Below are 22,231 nucleotides of genomic sequence, written 5' to 3' on the forward strand. Positions count from 1 at the left end.
AATCTAGAAACGCAGAAAGATAGTGAAATAATGCCAAACAACAGATGATGTATCTGCCTACATTTATTGAATTTAGTGTGCCTTGCGGTGAAATCCTCAAAATTCAAATGGTATTTGCCAGTTACTAAGCTCGGTGGTGCATCACCCAAGATGCTTTGCTCGTTGTACTTCATTGAAATGTAGAAATATAAGCAGTTTCAAATTATATGGCCTTTTATCTGAGCTAATCGTAAAGACGGACGTACCTTTTAATATACTAGTAATCGATATCATCTGTCGAACTGGGAACACGGCATATGCATCTCTAACTTTACAGCGCAGTTTGCATTCACGCTTATTCTATTCCATTGGAGTACTCTCACACACGCATAAAAGTCATACTTGAAAGCTTCATTGAGCGGTGCGCCTCTCCCGGTTGTGCCATCCAACACATATACACTTTAGAATAAACACCATAGAGATCTCCAAGCGCAATCTCACGAACACTAAAATCGAACATCCATATATAAAAATTAAGAAGAAGAAGATTCAAAAAGGTATCGCGATATCACAACTACTTAAAAAGGTAGCGCGCGGTCTCACGCACACTTTTGTGCATCTGGAGAACTCTATTCGGAGATCAAATCTCCCCTCAATAGACCAGTCCACATATAACGATTATCTTCATCTACCGTCTCTTTCGCAAATAACTCGGATACAAAAATGTTCCCTGTCGTATTTGTTTTATGAAATGCTAGATTGTTGTTTCTTCTATGGAACTGTGTGTCGAAAATCTCCGGAAATATCTTAACATGGCCATGGCGATTCAAAGAGAAAGTCGATGAAGAGAACCGATCAATGTAGACAGGATCCATTGAAAAGTGCCGCGCGAAATCAATCTGTGGATAATACTCTCTCACACATACAGTACTTATTTCGTTACTGATTTCGAAACGCTGTACGGGAACATCCACAAATCACGTAGCATTTGATGGGGAACGGTTTTTTTTAGTTTCAGAAGTTGTGACCGGTCACGTATTAGGCATAGCAAAATACGCTACGAGGAGGGAGGGTGTCTAAAGTTGGTAATAACTATGCTACGTCATTTATGGCTGGTCCCTAAAAAGCTGGTGTTTCGACATCCTCGTTGCTGAAATACCTGCTCTGAAAATGATGTATATTGAAATAAAAACAGTGACGATGATGCTTGTTGTAGTGCCACTTCTTGTTGGACATGGTTTAGTTTGCTAAATTCAAATTCATTAATCATTTTTATAAATAAAGCTTCATATTTTAACATAATTATTCCGATCAAACAAAAACAATTTACTTATCTTTTAATCCGCACATTAAATCTGGCAACATCTATGTAAAAGCGGGAATACTCCTTCGGTTTGCGCTATCTCAATCTTCTCTCTAGACGTTGAGAATTTTCAGCTATGCATACTCACTCACACTGTCTAGTTCCACGTACGTGTGCGAAATCTTTCATAATGCTTTTACCGTTTACATTTCATGTTGCACACCGATTACTCTTCTTCTCACCAATACAACCTAACTCCACGATATGGGCTTTTATTCGTCAATGAAAACACAATTTCAATAATTTTCACAACTTTCTTCATGAAAATGACTTGAAAGCACAATCCACAACTTAATTTTATGTACAGCTCTCCATCCTGTCCATGCACTTAGTCAGATCAAACAAAATTAACACTGTGCTGCTCTTTTTTCATGTTCATTCACTCTACTCTAGCATAAACCATTATTAATAATTCTAACATTTCACTCGATAATTTGATTAACAATGAAAAACAGATAAATAATTTCGGCACACAATTGAAAGCAGAACCGATAGAAAATCTTGAAGACACAAAACAAAACAAAATCCAGACTCTTTAACTCAAGACAACCGTTCTCGACGAACGACGCGAGCGAACTGCTTAATTGATGCTTCCATATGCACAGAAATAAAGAACCAGTGACGATGATTGTAAGAGACGCGCGAAAACTGAAACCAAATGTTCCAATCGAACCGTCAAATGCAATTCCAATCGAGCAATGTAAATACACACGAGTGCTTCACAAGGAAAAAGCGTTGGGTGTATTGAAATTGAGGTTGCATTTAATTGTTGAGATTTAAATAATTCTTAATTATACTTATTTAAATCTCAATAATTAAATTGCGTACGAAAAGTAAAATTGAATATAGCTATAGCTGTATACTCCCTTTCTTTCAAATTCACCCCAAATTTGATATTTTACCCCTTTGAGTGTTGATTAATCATAATGAAACATTGTGACAGAGCACGGACTTGAGGTTACTAGAGTGTTAAATAATCTAGGACGTATTTAGGATTATATGATATATATGATAGGATATAAGTTATATCTGAAAAAAGAGATGAACTAGCCTATGGCTAAAAATCTCTATAATAAAGGAAAAAAAAAATATATCTGAAAAATCCAAATCTGGCCTACATCCACCACGTAACGATCATCTTCGTCTCATTTCATGATGTTAAGATATTTCTATTTATTTTTGATTTCGTTGTATCTTTTTTATTTCTAGCTAATTATATTATTAATATTCAAAATAAAAAAAAATAAAACAAAAAATCAGCGTACCATCCTGTTTTTTCAAAGTTTAAGCACAGACCTCGGGGGACGACACTTCAGGATTATCCAATTTTTACCCAAATCACTCCTAAAATTTTCAACGTGCACAAAATTTCAATCCATCCTATCTATCCTTTCTATTCCCAACTTATCCCTTCTGCATGCACACAAATCATCAAGCAAGCCGTGCAGTTTTCAGGTCGATCGCGAAGCATTGTCAGTTTTCAACGATCTCAATAATAAACATGGTGTTAAAACAATTTGATATTCGTTGAGTCGTTCAAGGTCCTGGCGAAGCTGGTGGAAATGAATTAGGGAATAAATAGTACGAAGGTAACCACCACGTATATCTATGCTGAAGGCCAAGGATGAAGTGATTTCTCGATTGACAAATGAGAACATCTGAAATAAGAAGCAGTTAAAATCGTTAAACTGTTTATTTTTTAATCTGAATTTGAAAGAATTAACGAAACACACTCGATTCAGTCCAATGGAAATGAAAAGAATCATAAAATTGAAACTGAACCCCAAATTTTCAAACGTTGAATGTGAAAATTCACAGATTTTGAGTGGTGCCAGTATTGCACGAATCCGACGATATATCTCGCTCTTTCATTTGTGGAGAGTCGATCGAATATTATAGGGCAGGTGTGGGATGAGCAGGATGACCAGTGAACCGGGAAATCGGGAAAAAGCCGGGAATTTTAATGACAAATCGGGGAAATAATTACTTCATCAATTTTTCAGAAAAAAAGATTTTGAGGCATTGAAAAGTTTTAAGATTTTAGGACCAGACTAAACTTTTTTTGGAATATTGAGTAGATTTTAGAATGAATGTCAGGGATAACAAGTCATTTCAGGTGATATTAAAGGTAGTTTTAGAAAGCGCTCTAAGATATTTTAGACTTTCACTCCAAGTCACTTTTGTGAGTTCAAATTCAGGGTAGAATTTTTAAGTTAATTTGTCGAGAATTGCAAATCGGTTGTGAAGATCACACTATCGAGACCGGACCGAGGTTTCCAGCCTCGGTAACGGCTACACGAATCCGCGATGCTGCTATTTCTGCAGCTGCTGCCGCTTCTGCTGGCTTTCAAAAATTCAATAGTATCAATAGTAGAGGGCTTTTGTAGTCCAGCTGTCACCATCCAAACATTATTTTTCACTGAGTATTGACTAAAATGGCTACTTCGATGTTTTCCTTTCGTACTGTTTCATTTCAGTTGCACGCATCCCCATGACAATTTAAAGCACCCTCGCATTCAATGCAATCCCATTAGGAATCCCATATATTTTTTTTTATCCTTACTCAATTTTCGTCAAGATGACAAATTCAAAAAACTCTCTTCAATTACATTATTTTTACAGGCAAGCATGGTAAAATAGAATGCATCTAAATGAGTGTCGTTCCCCCTGGTTTAGTCACAAATCGTGGATTTTCTGATATTCTCCATACTGCAAAAATGATTTTCCTACCATTGAAGGGGCGACCGAGGGGGCGACATCTCTCGGATCTTCAGTATAGCTACTACTGAAATCATATAATTAATTGATTTTCGTTTCGTGTAATCGATCTTTCCTTTACCGATTTCTTTTAAACTGCGTACTGGGCGTACGCAGCTGAAAAGTAATGACGTTTTTACGTGCTACGGGATAGGACACGGAATGCTAAAGAAATTTCTTTTCCTTAGCATTTCTTGACCCAGTACGCAGTTCAAAAGAAATCGGTAAAGGAAAGATCGATTACATTAGGATCGTGATCGACATGAAGGTGGCGCATTCTGAATGCAATTTCACTTTCCTTGCGGAATAATGGTACTGATCAATTATTCCGTTAGGTAATGTTGGCGTTTATTGCAAAACTGATGTTTTGGATGCATTTAAACAACATAAACACTAATAAGTGTTGATTTTACAATTTGACCACATCTCCCTATAATCTCAAAATTTAGCAGACTATAGCTGTCAAATTTTCTTTTGGGAAAAATGCTCAAAAATTACTTTTCCGTTTTCTTTTCAGCTGCGTACCAGGCTATAAACACTAATAATTGTTGATTTTAAAATTTGACGACACCTCGCTATAATCTCATAAATCTCTAAATTCAGACTCTTTACTCCCTATTCAGCTTTCCATGCTTGGTAATGGCGGCCTGTTTGTAAGAATAAATGTATCCTTCACTGTGCTTTTTGACACTAACTGGAGGGCGTATGTTGTTCCATTTTCTTCTGTTCCTGGGAGAGGGAAAGAGAAGGGTCAAAAACCGAACCTCCAGATAGCACAGTGAAGGATAGATTTTTTCATACAAACAGGACGCCATTACTGAGCATGGAAAGCTGGATAGCTGTCAAATTTTCTTTTGCGAAAAATTACTTTTCCGTTTTCTTTTTAGATGCGTACCTACTAGGCTTAAGATTAAGGTTCAATTTACTTTGATGCTTTTTGGAAAATTTCAAAAGCAGTTTTTTTTTCCGACGCATTATTTCAGATTGCAAAAAGCTCGCACTATTCGATTCCTTTTGATATTTTACACAAAATGACGCGAGCTTTTTGCAATCTAAAATAATGCGTCGATAAAAACTGCTTTTGAATTTTTAAAACATGCATCAAAGTAAATTGAACCTTAAAACTTTATTGCCGGCGCCGCTGGTGTAGTGGTATGCGTGACTGCTTTCTCACCCCGGCCCATGTGTGTTGAATGGGTGCGATATCCTACGCAGGTGTGGAAGCTGCCTTCCTGCACATTCGATTGCCGTCAATGGATGGCAATCGATGTCCGTCGGTGATTGGCACTAGATTGCGGAACAAAGACCGACGTTAAATAAAGGAATGAAGAAGAAGAAGAAAACTTTATCACACAAACGTTCACGTAAAGTTCCATAACCATTTCAGTTAAAGTTAAAGCCTGGTACGCTGCTGAAAAGTAATGACGTTTTTATGTGCTACCGGATAGGACACGGAATGCAAAAGAAATTACTTTTCCTCAGCATTTCTTGACCCAGTACGCAGTTCAAATGAAATCGGTAAAGGAAACATCGATTACATTAGTATCGTGATCGACATGAAGGTGGCGCATTCTGAATGCAATTTCACTTTCCTTGCGGAATAATGGTCTGATCAATTATTCCGTTAGGTAATGTTGGCGTTTATTGCAAAACTGATGTTTTGGATGCATTTAAACAACATAAACACTAATAAGTGTTGATTTTACAATTTGACGACATCTTGCTATAATCTCAAAATTTAGCAGACTATAGCTGTCAAATTTTCTTTTGGGGAAAATCCTCAAAAATTACTTTTCCGTTTTCTTTTCAGCTGCGTACCAGGCTTAAGCAGGGATTATAAACAATTTTTAACCCTTTTCGATAAGATCAAGTTTTGGGTCGCGTTTGTGCGAGAGTGCATATAATTTACACACTAAGATTTTTTTACTGTATACTGTAATTTTTTACCGAATACGGAACAGCAGAACATCCGATATAAACGGTTCGGTAATTTTTTGTTGTTTTACAGTACATTCAGTAAATTTATCTTCGCTCGTGACCTGTCAAAATTTACTGAACCGCATTGTAAATTAAGCTGAATGATTGGTAAAGTTTACAATAGCACGCTATAGCGTTCCGTAAATTTTTTACCGACCATTTTGCTAAAGTTTTTTATTCTTAAAATTTTTTTTATAAAAGCAAAGCAAACGGTTTATTTGACTCATAAAAACATTTATTTTTTTACGTATGTATTAATATTGCGACGCGATTAAAGTTATCGGCGGCAAACTGGGAGATGCAGGAGATGAACCAGCTACTGGTTGAAAACCTCGATGATTAAAAACTCCGCACACATTGGTTGTTTTTTTTTCATTGCAGTTGTTGACATTCGGCTTATTCCATGGTGACTGGTAACCAGAAATGATTGACATAGGACTGAATGCAAAATAAAATTCAGTATAGCATAGATTACATACACGGATAGAAATCTCCTTATACCTTTTGGCAAATTTCCATTGCTGATTATTCATAAAATGTATAAGTCAACTAATAAGCAGACGCCTTGCAAAAAGTTAATAAAGATCATGTGTCAAATGAAATGTATAAGCGGTCACACATACCTTTTATGCATTCTAATAGGACCTATGTGGTTTGTCTTACACAGAAAAAAAAGTTGTTGTATATTACATCCAAACTGCTGCAACCAGGTCAATCCATCGGTTGTGTAATATAACGTTGTACGATGTACATCGATTTTGCGAACAAAATTACATCCATTGATGTAATATTGTATCTGCTTTTTGCTATTACATCATTATTTCGTACATCAGCTTGAATTACATTGATCGATATTACATTTTTTTTTTGCTGTGTATGGAATGTATAAGGCTGATGCTTTGGCAAAAATGTATAAGTGAAACACATGAATTAAATAATTGATTTTCGTTTCGTGTAGATTATAGCAAAAAAAACTTAAGTACTTACTTTTCACACTGGAGAAACAAATACCACTCAAACTCTTAATGGTCGCAAAGTTCGAGGTTGACAGCGAGGGTGACAGTATGAATTTTACATATCTGTTCGGTAATTTTTACAAGAATCTAGCATTTGACTACCGTTTGTTTTGGTAAAAGGCTTTATTTACAGTACGTTCGTCACACTTTTTTACAGTATTGTAAAATTGAAGCCATTTACAGTTTCGATCAGTAATTTTTGTTTACAGTTTTCGGTGATTTTCTGAAAATTACAGAAATTCAGTATTTTTCATTGCGGAAAGATGGTAATATAATACATTTTACATAAATATCGGTAAAATGATATTTTACAGAACGAGTTCAGCAAAAAAAGTACCGAACACAATTTAAGAAATTTGGTGTGTAATTTATTTTTTATTTTTTCGGTCACACGCTCCCAGCTGATCGACTTTTATTTTACACTGGGGTTGGCGATGTTTTATTATTTATCGATTATGCACATGGTTGCCAGCAAGTTCTAAACTTACGTAAAACTGTCACTTGAAAAAAATTATAGGTCGCGGACATCGCGGAGAAAAGAGGATCATCACAATCCATCAAGATGGTGATTACTATTTAGCAACATTAGTCCCGCGATTTTGATTCCCTTTCGAATGTTATTAACATTTTGAATGCCTAGCAGTTTGTGCAAAATCAGTCGGTGCATTTTCGATGAATCGAAAATTGATAGTGAGTGTTCTGTGTGATAGGAAGTTGTTGATTGTAAATTCTGCAATAAGCAGAAGTATAGATTGATTTTCCTGTTGATTACCTTGACTCCCGTTTGAAGGGACCAAAAAATCTAATTTTTGTTTGTGGGGCATTTCAAATGGTTTGCCTATTATTGCAGTCAGCGTCTTGATTTGGTTGGTGTCGCTGAAAATATTACGAAATTTGGCTAGCTTATTACATTCAAGTCTTTCAAAACTCTTTATTTTAGTTGTGGTTTGCTACTGTATCAGAGGTGTTAGGGTTTTTTTTGTTTATTATACACTAAACAGTGCCAGATTTTGCTACAAATAGTGCATACAGTGTACAGTTTTATCGTTAATAGTTATTATGCACAGTGTTTTCAGAGCCATTCGTCACCGAAAATAGATGTATTAGAAAACTGATTTATCAATAAAACAAAAGTTCCCACTGTGACGCACAACAAGCAGCTGGAAAACGGTATAAAAAAACAGTGTAAACAAGTTTTATTTGGACATTTGCACGGAAGAGCTATGTCGGACAATTTGCCCTCTTCGTGCCAGCAGAAGCAACAGAATGATGGTAGCAAATCTCATGATGATCCGCAATCACAGACTGTTCCCCTTCAGAATCAGCAGCCACAACCAACGAAATGGATTTGCGAATATTGCACATACGAAAACTTCCCTCTATCGTTGAAATGTACCATGTGCAAGGGGCAGAAGCCTCTTTTGAACGAGGATATTTTCAGGTGAGTTTATTGTTTTTGGATTAAAACTTCAATCGATATGTATTGGTAATCTAAATCTGCGTTTAAAGAAAGTGAGGCGATCTATCAAAGTAATTGGAAGCTTTGAGTGATCAAATTGTACAGATTGCGTACATATGAATTGTCATCTATCAATACATTTTTTGTATATTTATATCAAAAAGACTCAAGAAAAATTAATACGCTGCATAGCAATTCAATGAAAGATTCTCATTTGATATAATTGTGTTGTTGTTATTACCATGGTAAGCTCCAATCATTTTTTTTTTCTTCTTTTTCTTGTTTGGCTTTATTATGCCTAGGGAAGACGATAAATTTGTCAACCCGAAAAACTGCTAGACCCTAGAAGCCAACCTGGCAATCCCCAGCATGGGCTTGCTTTACACGCTAACTTGAAAGTACATAATGTGTAAAAAATACATTTTTTTAATATCCTCAAATTAAATCCCGATCACGAATGTCGGGCTGCTTGATGTCGACGTCGGTTTTAATCAATACATTAAAATATTTGGCAGATACTCCAATCAGGGTCAGTATTAAAAGTTAATCCGAGTTGAAACTCATGCTATGTTCAGACTGCAGAGTTCATGTTATAATAATATTGTCGAAAAGAAAAATTTCATCAAGATAATGTTATAACATGTTATAACTGCTCAGCCTAAACATAGCATTATGCTATGTTCAGACTGCCGAGTTATAACATTAAAGCTATCTTGATGTGTTTTTCTGTTCTAACAATTATTATAACATGTTGTAGTTATGCAGTCTGAACATGACATTACCGCCATTAGTGTTATTATTTAACTTCATTTACGAGCCTTTCAGTCTTTCATCTCTGAGATCAAATTTTGATAATAAGCAATACAATTTTTGGATAATATGATGGTCCCTCCCCTTGGCTAGTTTTTGCACCTTGCTGTTGGTGGGCGGGCTTAATTTCATGCTAGTGGAGTGTTGGAGACGGTAGGTTTATGGCCGGCGTTGCTGGCTCATGCCGCGATAGAATGGCGTAATGAGCAGGCAATGGGGATTACTGAGCTTCCCCTCTCTGATAAACCACTGCATGAGAGAACCAAAGATCTAGTCTAGCAGTGATAGTATCACACTTGTTACTCCTTTAATTGAGAGCCGCGTCGTAGTACGCTTACGTTTAGGCACTGACGTTGGGTGTGATACTGGCGGGTTTTGCCGCAAATCACTCTTATTTTATTTATTTTTACGGAGATAGATTTATTTGGGTTTGCAAGGGAATTATACTATTGAAATATTTCAGAAAGTGCACCGTTGGGCCTTCTATTTGCCTGACAAGCTTTTATTGTTGTTTTCATTGAGGTATTACTCAGGAAACAATGTTAAACATCATTTTTGTACATGGTATTGTAACTAATCTTATATGTGCTTCATTTTGATTTGGGATAAGTGTTTGAACTATGGCTCGGGATTTCCACTGTGGTGTGCTTCTATTGTGACATACCCATATGTATTTTTGTGGTGCCACATAGTGGAAACGTGAGAGCGTAATTGGAACATTTACCCTATACAATATACAATTTAAAATTAGCTTGGAAACTAACTTCACAGTGAAGCATTTTAGTCACTTGAAGGTGTCACCTGGGACGAACAAAGATATAATTAATATATGTCTAAGCCAGATAGGACGCGGGGGGTCCGCTTAGGGAGGCGACTAGCCTATGAAGTTGTATAATAAATCTTCCTATTTAGTGTGTTTGTTAATTGCAGACAATGTCAATAGCGAAAGTCATATCTTCAACCAGGCGCTTACGAACAAGTGAAGTTTTAGGAAAGATGTGTTAAATATGTTGATAGGTTTGAAATAAGAATTAGGATTGTTGTGCTTTAGTTTTCGCTAAGGTATGATGTGTCAACAAAACCCTTTTGAGCAAATTTTCAAACATCAAATTGATTGAGTGATTTATTGAAAGATATTGCGTTGCGAAAATTGACAAGTCATACATCTAACATAGTAGTAGTAGCAGTGTCGCATAATCTTATAACAATTGCTGCAAATAGTGCAAACACTAAAATGATCCCGGAACTAACATTTATCCATTGCACTTTTAGTTATATATTAGTTTTATTTTTCTACTAAGTCATCTATGCTTATTTCTATTGTTTGGATCAAGTACAACTAATACTAATCTACCTTTATGTATGTTTTACTCCCTTTTAACCCATTATCTTTATGAATGGCGAATCATATGACGTGAGACACGTACAAGCTGGAACTCAAAGAATTACTTCGAACATAGTAATTGTCAATAATTCATTAATTAGTAGAAATCTCGATAACTTTTTCAAGGGAGCGTATCGGCTTTTGTAGGCTGTGCGTTTGGTCGTCGATTTGGCGTAACTGGTGGCTCGCCCGCGCGTGCTGGCACTATCATCAGATAGGGGAAATTTTCCTCTACCTGCTGGTGGTGTTGATAGGCGTGTGCGAGCTGCCGGTTGCGCCGGATCGGCGATCGGATACATTGTTTGCAGGAAATTAGTCATGACAGAGTAACAGAACGAGTTTAAAAACAGGCAATAGACACAAGTTGACACAATAAACAAGACAAGTGGAAGTTAATACACAAGACAAAATGACAAAATAAGAGACGACAGAAGACAAGACTGGGACAAAAACCAACCTTTTAAAAAAACAAGAATGCGCAATTATATTATCAAAACTATTTGGATCAGCACAAAAACAACAGTGACCAAACGGGCACCATAGCCTAGGAACGTCTGTGTGTTGATTTAAAATAGAGGCTCATAGAAGCAAAATTTATCAATAAAAGGGGTCCAGTGTAGAGTTTAAGCAAGTTGCTGCCACTGTGATTACCAAAAAAAAAAAAAATGGATAATATGATGGTATTGTTGATATCTGTTATTAAAGTATTGATTGCTTAAAATTAATAAGTTTTGCATAATGCAGGATGGCAGGCAACTCTACAAAAAAAACAAAATATTGTTACATTCAGTCGATGTGATAAACTGCGCGCGGCCTTTCGGTTTTTCCCAAAAAAGCCTTTGCACAAAGTTTCAGTGAAGGGCCGTAATTTTATCCTCAATAAGAATAGAGTAAACTGGGAGCTAAAACCGCGGCTAGCGCAAAAGTCACGTGAAATTATGGGGAAATACCCCAATAAAGGATTGAGATCAAATTTTCGGCCAACTAAACACAATCTGTACTTTAGCGTTTTTTTCGAACGTATTTTTAGACAACATGGAATATTTCTACTAAAGATTACGTCTAAATAAATTTTACCCTTCCATAGTATCGTTGGATTTGATTAAAGTCACAAATTAAATTTATCAAAAATCCAAATATGTGTATCCGTAGAGTAAACATTGTTCAGCTCAAATTGCTCTTTTATACCACACAGAAAAAAAGTTGTTGTATATTACATCGAAACTGCTGCAACCAGGTCAATCCATCGATTGTGTAATATCACATTGTACGATGTACATCGATTTTGTGAACAAAATTACATCCATTGATGTAATATTGTATCTGCTTTTTGCTATTACATCATTATTTCATACATCAGCTTGAATTACGTTGATCGATATTACATTTTTTTGCTGTGCAAGTTCACACTTCTTCTTCGCATTTCAAGCTTATTCAAGGTGACCTTGTAAATAAAGGAAAAAATAAAATAAAAAATCCAAATGAGTTTTGGAAAGAACTCTACAAGAGTCCTGACTAGAACTTCAAGTCAATTGTGAGAGTTCAGAGTCAGAGTGGAAAATTCCCTCCCCTTGGCTAGTTTTTAACCTGGACGTTGGTGGGCGGGCCTAATGTTATGCTTCATAGTGGAGCGCTGGAGACGGTTGGTTTAGGTCCGGCATCGTTGGCTCATACCGTGACAGAATAGCGTCATGAGCATGCGATGAGGATTACTGAGCTTCCCCTCTCTGATGAACCATTGCATGAGAGAACCAAAGTTCTAGTCTGAAGTGATAGTATCACACTTAGTACTCCTTTGTTTGAGAGCCGCGTTGTAGTACGCTTACGTTGGGTGCGATACTGACGGGTTTTTCCGCAAATCACTCTTATTTTATTTATTTTTACGCAGATAGATTTATTTGGGCTTGCAAGGGAATTATACTATTGAAATATTTCAGAAAGTGCCCAACAGTGCTCCTTCTATTTGCGTGACAAGCTTTCATTGTTGTTTTCATTGAAGCATTACTCAGGGAACAATGTTAAACACCATTTTTGTTTCATATGGTATTGTAACTAATCTTATATGTGCTTCATTTTGATTTGGGATAAGTGTTTGAACTATGGCTCGGGATTTCCACTGTGGCGTGCTTCTATTGTGACATATGCAGACGTAATTTTGTGGGACGACATAGTGGAAACGTGTTAGTTTAGTTGGAGCATATACCCTATATAATTTAAAAATCAGCTAGGAAACTAATTTAAACGTGAAGCATTTTATCACTTGAAGGTGTCACCTGGGTCGATCTAAGATATAATGAATATAGATCAAAGTCAACATTACTTGAAACACGTTAAATTTTAGATTACATAGCAGTTTAGGTACTTAATAAAGCATGAGTTATGATTGATTAGGTAAATTAGAGATTTCAATTATTTATTAAATTAGACTAATGAGATATCATAATCATCCAACGAACTTAAATAAGAAAATTTAGACAGCCTAATAACATTAGGTAGATTAACAAAAGAGTTAGGATACGGGGGGTCCGATAGGGAGGCAACTAGCCTTTAAAGCAACTGGCAACTAGCCTTTCATATATTGTCTGTTTATTTTGATGGTTGCTTTAAAATATCAATTTGGTATATTTGTGAAAGGATGAATCAGTGGGAGATGGATTTTCGGTTTCTTTACATTTAGCATCACAAATCTAATACTATATGTCATTTCCTCAAAACCCCCCAATAACCGACCTCTTCAATCCCTTACTTATCCCAATATCACATTCATTAAGTAACAGTTTGTTCGATAATAATTACCAAAGTTCGTAGTGTTTAACATGAAAAAGTTTTGCCGTATTTTCATCAAAGGAACGGTCATCAATTTCCCGATTAGTAATTTCACCCATCACCGCCTCTGGGATCAAAGTTAGCTACTACTTAAAGCTCATAGTGTAGCTTTCACAATGAACCCAGACGATGAATGCTCATTTAATGGTTGTAGCTTGGCAAAATATCACAATAAATTATTGAGCTGCTGTGATAAAAAATTGCATTGGAAAGTTATCGGAGTCAATGCTGCTATTGCACTTGGATGTCGTGAAAACGATGGATTATTTTGGTTCTGTCATGAATGCAAAGAATATTCAGCATTTTATTTACACCATACAGTTGATGGCTTGTACTCGCTGGTGTAAGAAAATTAGCTGTACTGAGAAGAACATTGAATCGAAGATTTTCACCTGCTACAACATGAATTTCAACCTCAACAAAATACGAACATTTCCTCTCTAAGCCGTGCAGTAACAACCGTATCGATGTCAGAAATATAATTGAACAAGTTTGTGTTCTGAGCGACTCCAGTAGTATCGTAGTATCGCGCCGGTTGAAATCGATGGAACAATTCTTATCGATGCCGCGATCGAGAACCACACCACTTCCACATTAGCTGACATGCCTACTCGACCATTTAACACAGGGACATATAACATCCACTTCTGGTGACAACGTTACTTGCCCAGATGCTATTCGCTCCTTGTCCAGTCAAATGAAAATTTGCTCCCACCCGTACTTCTGCCAGGTAATTTGAAAACGGTTATATGTCCAGCCAAAGCGGGCAACGGTACTGCACTTTCAATTCAAGCTTTCCGTCCGATTCCAGCTCCAACACAATTTCTGGTTGGACGAGGAACTAGATCAAAAGAGTAAGCGAAATTTTTCTTAGATAAGTGGAGGAATCAACTTCGTTCGGGGAACAAGGTTTTTCAAAAGGATTTGCGTACGACTGAACACCTATTGTGTAACAGTGTTGCTGCTCTCGAGCTAGATTAGTTGGTCTAATCGCTCCAGCGACTACCCATCCGAGACGAGTCTTCTGGAGGATTGGGTTTTCAGTAATTGTTATTTGTCCTGGTACCAACATTTTAAAGAATAGTTCAATGCCAATGGCAATGAGCAAATCTACTTCTCCAGGAATGTGGAAAGTAGGATCAGCAAGGAGAATTCCAGACGGTAAATTCCAATGATATCGATGGGAACTGACGGAATGAGTCCAGTGACTCGATCGGTAACGCGACACTTCAACTCCTCATGGAATACCACCACTCGGACACGACGTAACAAGCTCCTGTACTTTCTTTTGCACACGTGACGATGTAGCTTTTATTAGCTTTCACTCACGAGTACCGTAGCTACTGTACATTCGAAGAAACAAAATAGGTAGGGTAGCTACTTCGTCGTAATCGCCCATTTCCGTTCTATCGATCAGAAAAGATCAATAATATCAATAATTTCACCGTGCACAAATCAATAATAGGTTTGTTCCGATGCGTTAGTTCATTAGCTACAACATAAATCCTGTTAGAGCGCATTGTATGAATATTTACGCTCATTGTTCTCAAAACAAAAGAAGCGCTCCTAGCGAATCCTCTTTTTCTACGTTTATCCGTAGGACAAAGAAAATCTAATGGCGTTTCAATGCGTTAGGACGGAATTGAAACTCGTAGAACGAATTTAGAATCAAGAAGCAGTGTTAGATTTTAGACAATATCTCAACAATTTGTGACTCTTTATCAAATCCAACGGTACGTATGGAAAGGTGAATAAATTTGCAAGTCAGTTTTGATAGAAATATTCCATTTTTTGTTTAAACTCGTTCAGAAAAGAGAGGTAAAGCGCGGGTTGTGGTTAGTAGGACGGAAATTAGATCAAAAACCCTACTCTCCTTTCCGCCAAGCGACAAGAACATTCGAAAATAAACTCTGCGAGCTTTTGTGTGGCAGATCGGCTGATCACAGCGACCAATGGCACGAACTTTTCGACACGTTGTTGTGGTTGCTGCAACGAGAAACAATAAAATCACTCGGATCCGGTAGGATGGGACCGACTTGTCCGCTCATGGGCGCTGAAAATAGTGTGGAAAATCCTCGGCTCGAAGGGGAATACCAAAGTTATGGATGGTTACGAAATTTTAGACTAGCAAAAATTATCGCATTGTGAGCCTTGAGAAAGACTTGGTTTTCGGCTTGTCACGGAAAAGGAGAATGCGTATTTTGTTTAGTTTAAACTTTGTATTAAAAATGATCCGTTCGATACAATGTTTTATGTATGATAACGAAGATTCTAAAACGGTCTAACAAGGTATTGTTAATTTGGTTTCCAGGATGAATACGATATACAGAAACACTTGTTGACTATGCACTAATACCAACAATCAATACGAAACTAACGATTTTAAATTGGCTCACCACTTTAGTAGCCTATTGGTCCCAAGCAAACGATTAACGTACCCTATTCTAGTTGAAATTCTATTACTACACTATGTTTGTTTTGATTCGCTATGAAAGTTTGACAGATAACATCAGGGGTGTGTGGATTCATGCAAAACATGCAGGGGTGAGTGAAATAGCTTGGGACTGCTTGGGACCGTTGTTCTGGTACTGAGTGAGCCAAAAATAATAATGATTTTCTTCGGGACCCAGTGGTCTTAGAGTTACCTCTATGGTATTAGAGAGCGAGACCCTGCTCGCATCGTTTATTTACGTGCTTGCTTTTTACACATACGCTTATGAGTTACGTACAATGTAACTATTCGATCGCTACAATAATAGCTTCTCTGTTAAGAGGGGCATACACTATACCAGTACCAGTACCATGGTACCAGTGCTGTAAATTCTCAGAATCAATTGATCATTTTTGATGAAAATGAGAAAAGCAACTATCCACTATCAAAGGGGACCTCCTTCGAATGTATGATTTCAGTTGCTTAGTCATTTGACAAAGGCATGGATCATTCTCATTTGAGAAACGCTTGATATCATTCAATTGAGTGTAACCCGAGGTGTAACTTACACATAAACGGAGCTCTGGTCGACATTCCGGCGAAAAAGCTAAGCCAACCCGACACCAACCTGACTTCTACCAAACCCCAACCTGATGTTGACCCGACATAAGCATAAAATTGACCCGACAACAATACGACATTGGGTCGACATCGACCAAAAAATTGCCTTACATTGATCCGACATCGGGTCGACTTGTCTGTTCATGATCATTTTGCTGGGTTTCTTCCATACTTCACTGTCGTATATCAAATGATAGTGAAGGCCGGCGCACAATGCATAAGTTTACAGGTTTTTTGACAGTTAGCCCATGCATTATCTGTTAACAAACCCGGAAACTTATGCATTGTGCGCCAGTCTTGAGTGACTCAATTGACAGTGACGATGAGCTTCGAATGAGAAAGGGGCTCTTCAAATTATGGTCATGTGAGAATTCGTTTTCACAGAATTGATTTAATGGTTGTATTGGTTCATCTTCAATCGAATGATATGAAAATTAACAGCACTGGTTGGTAAGGGAGAACTGCCCATAATGCACCCCTGGGGTAATATGCCCACTTATAGAAAAACAGCGATAACTTTTCCTCAGATGTATTTTCCGGGTAACGGATTGTGTTTGTTTTCAACTGGAATTTCACAAATAATTCTTGATCATAAAATCATATATTGACCTACTGATTCCATTAAAAAAATAGCATTTTGTGCAAAACATGACACAGTTGTTAAAATCATCGACTGCAAATTAAGCTTTTGAACGAATTCACTTTTCGTAAAAAAATCACAGTTTAACATTCTATTGAGGCCTTATTTCTGATGTAACATAAAGGAATTATCATTTGAAATACCTTTTTCCTTTGCATTATTTATTTGCAGGGGTTATGGTTTGTCTATCATGCGGTGCCTTTTACCCCAATGTTGTGGTGCGTTTTGGCCATTGTTTTCGTGCGTCTTGCCCTAATGTTGTGGTGCATATTGCACCATGAATCAGGCGTTTTGTCCCGCTATCATTTTGGAACCATTTTATAAAATACCTTGCAAATCATCGTTTTGTGGTTCTAAATCACTCGATCTTCGTAGAAAACATGCCAATGAACCATACACCATTACTTTCTTCTTGACTTTACCTTCCATACGCCAGCATTTGCCGATTTTACTTAAACGGTGCGTTTTGCACCATCCTACCCTACACGTATATGAGCATGGCGCGAAAGATGGGTACTTTTATATGTTCAATTCTTCTTCTTCTTCTTCTCCTCCTCGCTGCTATGCTACGATAGGAAATTCTACTAGTGGGAGGAGCCATAGCTTGCGGCAACATGCTCATTTTCGGTAGTGCGTGTGTTGAAGTGGAAAAGGACTGAAGTTAGTAGGGTGACCGATTACCCGAGGTCAGCTCGGGGTTAATGGATGGGACTTTGCCAAATAATATGAGGTGGAAAACGGGGATCAATTTAATCAGCACTAATAAGAAAAAATACAAGAAAATCACACAAAACGTTCGCCTCGTGCGTGAACACTAACCTTCTCACGAACGAGTGTGAGGTGATTGAGAGGTGGAAGCAGTACTATGACGAGCACCTCAACGGTGATGCAGCAGAAAACAAAGGTGGCACGGCAACAGACCTTGGAGCACAAGCAGAAGCCGACAGGCTACCGGTCCCCGATCTTCAAGAAGTTGAGGAGGAGGTCGATCGACTAAAGAACAACAAAGCAACTGGTGTAGATCAACTACTAAGTGAGCTATTAAAATACGGTGTTGAAGCACTGGCTAGAGCGCTGCACTGGGTAATTGCCAAGGTTTGGGAGAAGGAGATATTACTGGAGGAGTGGATGGAAGGTGTCGTATGACCAATCTACAAAAAGGGCGACAAGTTGGATTGGTGCATCTACCGCGCGATCACACAGCTGAGGGCCGCTTACAAGGCACTCTCCCAAATTCTATGTCGCCGCCTGCCACCATTTACAAGAGAGTTCGTGGGGCAATTGCCCGCGCTACCACGGATCAAATTTTTGCGGTTCGACAGGTTCTGCAGAAATGCCGCGAATACAACGTGCCCACACATCATTTGTTCATCGATTTCAAATCCGCATACGACACAATCGATCGAGATCGGCTATGGCAGATTATGCACGAGTACGGATTTCCGGATAAACTGACGCGATTGGTCAAGGCGACGATGGATCGAGTGATGTGCGTTGTTCGAGTATCGGGGACACTCTTGAGTACCTTTGAATCTCGCAGAGGGTTACGGCAAGCAAGGTGATGGGCTTTCGTCTCTGCTATTCAACATCGCGTTAGAAGGTGTGATCAGAACAGCTGGGATGGACACGAAAATGATACCCGCGGACACTCCGGTCGAATAAAATTCGCCGACGCACGAAGTTGACTATCTACATAACGCTGATTAGACAGGTGGTCCTCTACGGTCACGAGACCTGGACTATGCTCGTGGAAGACCAGCCCTTGGTGTTTTCGAACGGAAGGTGTTGCGTACCATCTACGGTGGGCGCACAACGCCTAATTTCGAGCAGTTTTGAAATTTTTTAAAATAATTATAGTTTGAATTGAATTATAGATGAAGGTAGATTTAAACACAGGTGTATGGAAAACATATTAATTTAGATGACATTTTAGTATTCTGCAAAATATTGGTGAAATGCGCGTAATTAGTTAAAAAAAAAAACCTAGTCGAAAATTTACTTCAAAGATGAGTTCAAGAGTCACTGTAATAATTGGCAACCAAAATTTGTTTGGCTGTTCGAGGTTCAAGGTTTAATCAGGTATAAGTGGGTGGTAGTACAAAACGGTATCCACTGTCGATATCCTTCAACTTTTTTAAAAATAATACTTTATTTCCATTCTGCTTCTATCGTTTCAGATTAAGCCCTACGCAGCAGCTCAGTACAACGAAAAAATCCACATCAAACCAAGCTAGTGGATCATCAGGTATATCACCAACTAGCGAAAGCGACAGTACTCTAAGATGGTCATGCAGTACTTGTACTTACTTGAACCTGCCCCACGCTCGACGTTGTCAGCAATGCAATAGCAAACGAGAAGATGAAATATTGATCAAACCGTTGAACCAGAAACCTCTGCCGCAAAAATCCATACCATCGAAGATGATTTCGGAATACGACAGTTTGAGTGACCAATTGAATGCCCTCAATATTTGTCGAAGCACGGGTGAAGATGATTTGTTAGATCTGTTCCATCCTGGAATAGAAAGTGGTCGTAAACGGCGGAATAACTCGCCTTCTCATAAAGGTTCCACTGCTGCAGAACGGGTTCTGGAAAGTTCCAAAGATAACGATTCAGGAGGTGTGATTTGTGGCGCAAAACACCAGTCACCGACATCGACTTCTCCAGTAAACACTTGTTCCCGTTCGTCTAACAATACAGGAAAATGGTCTTGTTCTGCTTGTACTTATGAAAATTGGCCCAAAGCATTAAAGTGCTCAATGTGCTTACATCCACGCGAAACAAACAGTGGTCGCAATAGCCAAGCTTCTGCAAAACATTCACCAGAACACGATGAGAATGTTGCTAGCAATATAGTGGTTAACAATAAACGTAATCAACAGTTGGTTCGCGAGCAGGAACCAATGAACAATCTGGATGTATATCAACAAGAACGATATATGCGTCAACTGAGGCGACAGCCAGATTGGCAGTGGCTTAATGCATGCATCGGAATTGCAGAGAATAATGTGGGAGCCGTTGAAAGTTATCTAACCTGTGGAGGAGATGCTGGTCGAGCTCTTACCCATTCTGAAGTCAACTTGTTGAATCATAACAATATTGCTTTTGATGTTGGTCATACTTTAATTCACCTGGCAATTCGGTTTCATCGTGATGAAATGCTGCCAATGCTTTTGGTTCAAATCTCAGGTTCAGGTCCAGGTATCAAGAGGGTACCCTCGTACGTCGCCCCCGATTTGGCCAGCGATATAAGGCGTCACTTTGCCCATTCGTTACGTATCCGAAAAGCATCGTTCAGCTGCCAGTACGTTACTGAGCATGCAACATTTTCGCTGCCAGCAGATATCGAAGAACTTCCATTGGCTCTGCAGGAGCAACTGTATGAAGAGCTTCTTGATCGGGATGCCCAGAAGCAGCTGGAAATGCCACCGCCAGCTCTAAATTGGTCGCTGGAAATCACCGAACGGCTGGGATCCCGTTTAATGGTGCTATGGAATCGAAGTGCCGGTGATTGCTTGCTAGACTCGGCCATGCAAGCAACATGGGGTGTATTCGATCGTGATAATACTTTAAGGAGGGCTCTTGCTGACAGTTTACATCAGTGCGGCCACTTGTAAGTGATGGACTTGTCTAGATACATAACAGAGTGTAGCAATTGATTGCGAATCTCATTTCAGTTTCTATCCTCGCTGGAAAGAAAACGAAATCCTTCAAGCTGCGCTGCTACACTACACTTTGGCTGAATCGCAACTAGAAGAAGATTGGAGTACTCTACTATCACTTGCTAGTCAGCCTGGGTCTTCACTCGAACAATTACACATATTCGTTCTAGCACATATTCTACGTCGGCCTATTATTGTCTATGGTGTAAAGTACGTAAAAAGCTTCCGTGGCGAAGACATCGGTTATGCCAGATTTGAAGGCGTTTATTTGCCTTTGTTGTGGGAGCAAAGCTTTTGCATAACCTCGCCAATTGCTCTTGGTTACACCAGAGGTCATTTTAGTGCACTCGTACCGACGGAACCTTACTCACGAATAGATGCAGCTCGAGACGATAGGGAAGACATCACCTTTTTACCTTTAATGGACTGCGAGATGAAGCTTCTGCCGATTCATTTTTTGAATAACAACGAGGTACGTTCTTCGAGCTAATATTTTCGGGCAAGGAAATTGCATTATTTCTCTTTGTCGTTCTCAGATTGGTCGGGAAGAGTCTATCATGCGCCAGTGGTTAGATGTCTGCGAAACTGAAGGGTTATTAGTAGCACAGCAGAAATTGCATAAACGTCCACTATTAGTCGCTCAAATGCTAGAGGAATGGCTTAATCATTACCGGAGAATAGCGTAAGAAAATAAATAAGCTGGAACACGGCTTGGTATTACTAAGTTACTTTGTTTTTTTTTACTTTTCAGTATTTCAAGGCTTTTTTAAATTGCTGGAACGGCTGGCTGGGAGATTTTAACAAAATTAATAATTTTAATCGTAGAGAAGAGACACAACGTCACATATGTCACTTATCCAACTGTGTAAATCACTTACAACTAGAGAAAACCCAGAAAACCAAGCTTCGCCACATCACAAACATTAGCACTGTATCGAACGTACATCGAACGTCAATTATTGTAATATTCAACAACTGTTGTAACGAAAAATCAAAAAAAAAAAAAAAACAATTACACAAATCGTTTCACATCTGCACAAAATCTGTATTCCTAAAATACACCCTCCGTCGATACAAAAAAAAAAATGATACTGGCGAAGGGAGGACGATGCATTCTGAAATCTCCCACTTGCTACCTATGGCGATATCCTGAACCTATCACAGTTTCCCACCAACCCTGAGGCAGTGTAGCACAGTAGTTGATTGCGAGTAAGAAATAAATTAAACGATGCACTTGTACTTTACAATTTGAAAAATTGCTAAAATACCATGCCAAGTAATCAAGATAGATCCAATCTATTAACT

The 22,231-nt window shown here is 38.2% G+C and overlaps 1 protein-coding gene across 2 annotated transcripts; it reads left to right on the forward strand.

Annotated features, from left to right (window-relative positions):
- Positions 1-7,618: 7,618 nt before the first annotated feature.
- trbd (trabid) lies at positions 7,619-21,816 on the forward strand. Of its 2 annotated transcripts, none has more exons than XM_065236650.1 (6): positions 7,619-7,958; positions 8,033-8,533; positions 19,441-20,877; positions 20,942-21,398; positions 21,463-21,608; positions 21,678-21,816. In XM_065236650.1, the coding sequence occupies exons 2-6, from the start codon at positions 8,316-8,318 to the stop codon at positions 21,694-21,696; spliced, it is 2,277 nt and encodes a 758-aa protein (XP_065092722.1). In that variant the 5' UTR covers positions 7,619-7,958; positions 8,033-8,315; the 3' UTR covers positions 21,697-21,816. The 2 variants fall into 2 exon arrangements, with proteins under 2 accessions (XP_065092722.1, XP_065092723.1); XM_065236651.1 differs by having other exon boundaries at positions 7,619-7,782; positions 8,160-8,533.
- Positions 21,817-22,231: the final 415 nt, after the last annotated feature.

Source organism: Ochlerotatus camptorhynchus, unplaced genomic scaffold (genome assembly GCF_037179485.1).
Source record: "Ochlerotatus camptorhynchus isolate MF236.1 unplaced genomic scaffold, CSIRO-AGI_Acam_v1.1 ptg000562l, whole genome shotgun sequence".
In the NCBI taxonomy this organism is placed as follows: Eukaryota; Metazoa; Arthropoda; class Insecta; order Diptera; family Culicidae; genus Ochlerotatus; species Ochlerotatus camptorhynchus.

Excerpts from the sequence above, each read along its gene's own strand:
- trbd (XM_065236650.1), top strand. The coding sequence starts at position 8,316 with ATGTCGGACAATTTGCCCTCTTCGTGCCAGCAGAAGCAACAGAATGAT. Across the intron at positions 8,534-19,440 it reads TTGAACGAGGATATTTTCAG|ATTAAGCCCTACGCAGCAGC; the intron begins GTGAGTTTATTG and ends CTATCGTTTCAG. Across the intron at positions 20,878-20,941 it reads TTACATCAGTGCGGCCACTT|TTTCTATCCTCGCTGGAAAG; the intron begins GTAAGTGATGGA and ends ATCTCATTTCAG.